Source organism: Penaeus japonicus, unplaced genomic scaffold (assembly GCF_977035675.1).
Source record: "Penaeus japonicus unplaced genomic scaffold, GWHDUDI00000001_assembly GWHDUDI00000027, whole genome shotgun sequence".
Classification (NCBI taxonomy): domain Eukaryota; kingdom Metazoa; phylum Arthropoda; class Malacostraca; order Decapoda; family Penaeidae; genus Penaeus; species Penaeus japonicus.
The window spans coordinates 9,298,723-9,303,722 of NW_028234429.1; the positions used below are offsets into that span (position 1 = coordinate 9,298,723).

Sequence of the window (5,000 nt, forward strand, 5' to 3'; positions counted from 1 at the left end):
GGGGAGTTAACAAGATATTTTAAGTAATTTCTGTATTGTTTAAATCAATTATGTTGCAAGTACTGCTGTCTGATGGCGAAGGAAAACGGAAAATCTTGCTTGAAATTTTCATTTTACTTCCATCTTTTATGCAGTCTTAGAGTCCTGCCAGGGAATCTTTGCGCTTCGGGCATCCGGCCCTACACACATTCACACCGACACAAACACACCAACACCGACATAGTACAGCATTCATGCACAATTATATATCCAAAACAAGGAATAGGATATGTACCATATCTCACTGTTCCTAAATTATTCTTACAGCAAGGTCAAGGACGTGATTAAGGAGAAAAGCTGGATTTGGGGAAGAATGGCACATGTGTATCTAGACTGGCTGTGGTGGTTGGCTGTGGCAACCATGGTTCATTCACTTGGAGTCTCAGCTTTCGCTGGTAAGTTTCACTGTCTCTTATGGGGACATTTGAAATAATCGCCTTAACATAGTACATTATTATATGATATTCCCTCCTCTCTCCCCCAAAAAAAGAAGATGGAGGTTGCTGTTGGGACTTCAATATGACAAATACAAGCAGCCTAGAAAGTGTAAGAACCATCAATGTTACTTCCGTAAATCTTCAACTTCAAGGGGTCAGCCACTCTGTGGAGGCGGCCGTCCAACTGTGGGTTCAAAGCAAAAATCAGATGCATTACCTTGCTGGAAATGTCAGCTTAAAGATCAACGAAAATGAACTACAGTGGCGCAAAGTCACCCTCGCGCACAAAATCATAGGCGGCATGGTAGGTTTTATGATATCATGAAATATATCAAAATGCCATGACCGAACGACATGACTTAGCGACTGATTTTATTCATATAAGAAATATATGACTTCAGTATTATGATATTGGTTTCATGTATGCTCTTCACTGTGAACCTTTTTTATCCGTAGCACGACGCAGTAGCCACGGCAGACGGAAGGAACTTGGCCTTCCACAAAATGATGAATTGCTCTAGTGATGCCTATGAATTCGTGTACTTCTCGCTCATGGCCAAGGGCAGTGTAAACTGGGCTGTCTGCACAGAACAGACTACGCATGACAAGACAAGTATTGATACATGTTTTGGAATATAATGTTGGTGACGAAACATCAACAGGATTTATCAACATGGTTCCTTGTAACTGTTCTTTCTTTACCTCTGGCTGCAAATATATTTCTCATCCTAAACACAAACATACACACACAAGCATATACACATAGTTCTGGGGTGTGGATGGCATGCGCCACATTGCTTCCTGGTGTAATAATAACCGAAGGAACAGACTTTAGCAGCAACCTACGGTACCATTGGACATATAATATAATTAATACACTGGTCTTGCTAACAATGTGAACATCGTTGAACATGGTTTTATTTTTCGTATTCGTGTACTGTCATGAACGAATACAAAAAGTGTAACCATCCACAATGAAGATAACATGAAGAGGTAAAAGGCCTCCCTACTGGTATAGGGACACATTTTAGACACTGGGCATGGTTTGAGTCACTTTCCTCTTCTCGTTCTGCCTGCACATCCTTTATCGGCGGTTCTATAGAGCAAGAGGTCGTGCTTGCTAGAGACCGTACATTTTCTAGGTATGGTTGCAAGGGCTTAAAAGATTTCGTTTCTACAAATCGCACTACGTATAAATTCTAATATGAGTTTAATTATTTGTATTTCTTTTTATACATATTTTGAAGACATATATATCATGTAATATTTCAAATAGATTAATGATTTTTTTGCGGCCGGATCCAGAAACGTTTTGCGACGTCGCAACTCGTGTTTTGGTCGTAAAGCAAAATTGCGACCAATCCAAGGAACAACTTGCGACGCCGGATTTGGCACAACTTCTGCGACTGCTCAACCCTGTCGCATATTCCTCAAGCTGGAACTAAAAACACTCGTAAATTACGTTACATAAAAATAGAGCTCTAAACGGCTTTCTCAGAAAACAATAAATATATGTAATATGTAAAACTAAGTTTGTAAAAAGTCCTATTTATTCAAAAACTTTGAAGGCTGGTCCCTGTCACCTTTTCCCTCTTCTAAAATAGCTGAGAGATTATCAGACATCTCGGAAAAACACACTAAGTTTAGCGATCGGCAAGCTGTGTCAAATATTATTCTGCAGAAATAGCAGCACCCCATGCCATTCATGAACTGATTGCACCTGCACTGTTGTTTCAGTTGAGTCAAAATTAGCTCATTTATACCTTTAGGTAAGAGGAGAGGAGGATGGCGTAGACTTCCCTTGTTTTCGAACAAATTTCATGTGACTGTGTTAAGATATTTCTGACGGTGATTGGCGGACGCATTTTGAGAGCATGTTTTCTAATTGTCAGGCTAATGCAATGACGTTTTCTCAGTTACATTTAAAACTGCTTCATGGATCGCGGTGCAATGGGGGTCGCAATAGCGCCAAAGCGGATTTGCGACCGCCATCTTGGATCCGACCCCTGGACATAATAATTGGCGGTAACACTTCCAAAACAAGGAAAAATCTGCTTTTCACTTAACACTACTTGCTCGTAATATAATCTTTCTAACTGATTTCAAAGCTTTATTATAACGAAGGCAAATAGGCAAGTGATCAAATATCATTGCTTATGCCACTAAATTATTGTTTTTGCATGTCAATTCATGATTATTCCCTGTGTAGAGGTTTATATATAACCCTGCCCAAATGTCTAACCCCATCCCCACGATACCTGTCGTTAATAAAGGTGTAGTGCAAGCGGAAAAGCCAGCTATTATTGCTGGCTTGCGACTCGTATTCAAGCCCCGTGCAGTGTAAAATTTTCGTTAGTTAATAATGATTTAAATGGATGAGTTGTTTCATTGCATACGATGCTGTACTTTTTAAGAAATACAGTATTGGCATTGGCGACATGTCCAACACGACGTTTTTATCATAAAATGGGTTGTAATAAATTAAGAGTAAGGTATTACAAGTGTGTACATACATGTGTGTGTGCAACAGGATGCTATCCAATAATAATTGATATAGAAGCTTGGAAATATGACCTTAAATTTTCTTCAAAGTCCACAAACATCAACAACAGCCTTTGTGTTCGGATATCTGTTAGGGTAATTCAATACAAATAGGCGCCTATGGTTATTATTAGTCTAGAAATCTATTCTTTTTCAGAATTAAAGTAAATTTCTCGGATATGTTTTACATTAAAAAAATTTCCCTAAATTTCGGTTTATTTAAAGGGATAACTAAAATCATTAGTTTAAGTATTTGTCAGTTACCAAAGACAATTATTTTCATTTTTATTTGTTCAAAATATTGGAAACACATGTTAACTTTCTTCGAGATGGAAACTATAACTAGATAGTATCACAGAACCACTTAGTTGATATTGCCACGCACTGTTCCCAAGTTTGTGTCACAGCTATGATTCTGTCTCTATTGTTACCATTATCTTTATCGCCGATAAATCTTGCATAACTTTGATTGTAACTAATCTGCTACCCATTTTTCTGTTCAAATGCCTCGTAAGCCATATATGTATTGCGTATGTCTTCACTAAATCAATGATAAACATTCATCCTGCCCTGCTCTTTACAAGATATTTGCCACCTCACACATGGTCTTCATCAATAACCAGCTGGAGAAAAATGTCATCTGTATTATGTTAGTGTCTGTTAATGCAAGTAAAGTGCCATTCTGGAAACCAAGTTCTCTTCCGATTTCAGTATACATATTAGAGTATGTCTGGCGATCGTTCTGGAAGCTTGACGCTAACAAACGATGTAGACTTCGGCAAAGTCAAAAGCTCTATAATATGACGCTCCATATTCTTTCATATTCTTATGGGAATTTTTACCTAGAGGGCAAATCACTGTTACTGACTTCAAGTTTTGTCAAAATGGAATCAATGGTTTTGCATAAGAACAAAAATTCCTAACCACCTCACACCAACCTGCACAACTCTCTGGCAACTTCTACTTAGGTGAAATAAGATTTACAAAATTAAGCTGCAGCGCTGTAGCCTATGAGATTCATCAACGTCAACTCAATGAAAGCGGGGTTAATTTCAAATAGTGGACCCGGAAAGCAAGTCATATTTCTTATTTCAATATCAGGACCCATATTTTATGAAGGAATCTCAAGAATTACATATTGGGTGGCCTTTAAACTCATCTTTACAGACTCATTAGATCAAAGTGAATGGGATGTATGTCACTCGTCACGCATGTTGTCTAAGCCAGAATTCCTATAGCAGTTTATTGCTGTGCCAGGGGAGATGTGGCTCAAATGCATATACAGTAAGTAATTATTGAATTGCCCTTCAAAAGACTGTGTCGTTTTATATTTTGTCCACTTTCAATCGGTCTACTTTACACCTCCTGTGAGGTTTTACTGGGTTCACAAGTTCACAAAAATATCTTATTTTCCAGCATCGACGAAATTTCTTCAGTATCTTCAGTGTTACAACGCTCTGTGGTTCGGATACACCTGCTTTCCTCCTTTCTTTTCAGTCTGTTGAATTCACACATATTTGCAAAATAATCTACAACTCATCTTGTTAGCATCATATCAATCAATCTTATATTCTGCTATGGCGAAAATATTGCAGGGCCTTTCACTCTCTATAAAATCACTGCAATACACAGAATATTGCAAAATGTCACCCTTCGGTGTTGGAGTGGGTGGCAATACATCGACTAAATCTTTCAGCAAATTGGAATCTGCACTTCGCAAACCATTTCGCTGAATCGCCATTACTTTAACTAACAAAACCACAACAGTCATGAGTATGAATGAATGAGTAACAAGTAGTTTGGAATGATATTCGACGATTTGAAATGCTCTTTCTTTATGTAACTTCTTGTCACGGCTCGCGACCCGGCCGCCGCACCACTTCCATAATAGATGTAAGGCATCTGGTTAGCCATTCCTTTGAGTGGCTCGTTGTGGTGATATGGCTAGGAGCCGGGACTCTCACTCAGAGGGCCCGAGTTCAA

The 5,000-nt window shown here is 38.6% G+C and overlaps 1 protein-coding gene across 1 annotated transcript in view; it reads left to right on the forward strand.

Moving 5' to 3' along the window:
* LOC122245271 (uncharacterized) overlaps positions 1 to 5,000 on the forward strand; it is a 35,531-nt gene that overhangs the window by 17,698 nt on the left and 12,833 nt on the right. Inside the window, exons 2-4 of the mRNA XM_086552536.1 lie at positions 307 to 434; positions 530 to 780; positions 933 to 1,089. Of these exons, the coding sequence (XP_086408662.1) occupies positions 353 to 434; positions 530 to 780; positions 933 to 1,089 (490 nt within the window). The 5' untranslated portion in view covers positions 307 to 352. The remainder of the gene's footprint in view (positions 1 to 306; positions 435 to 529; positions 781 to 932; positions 1,090 to 5,000) is intronic.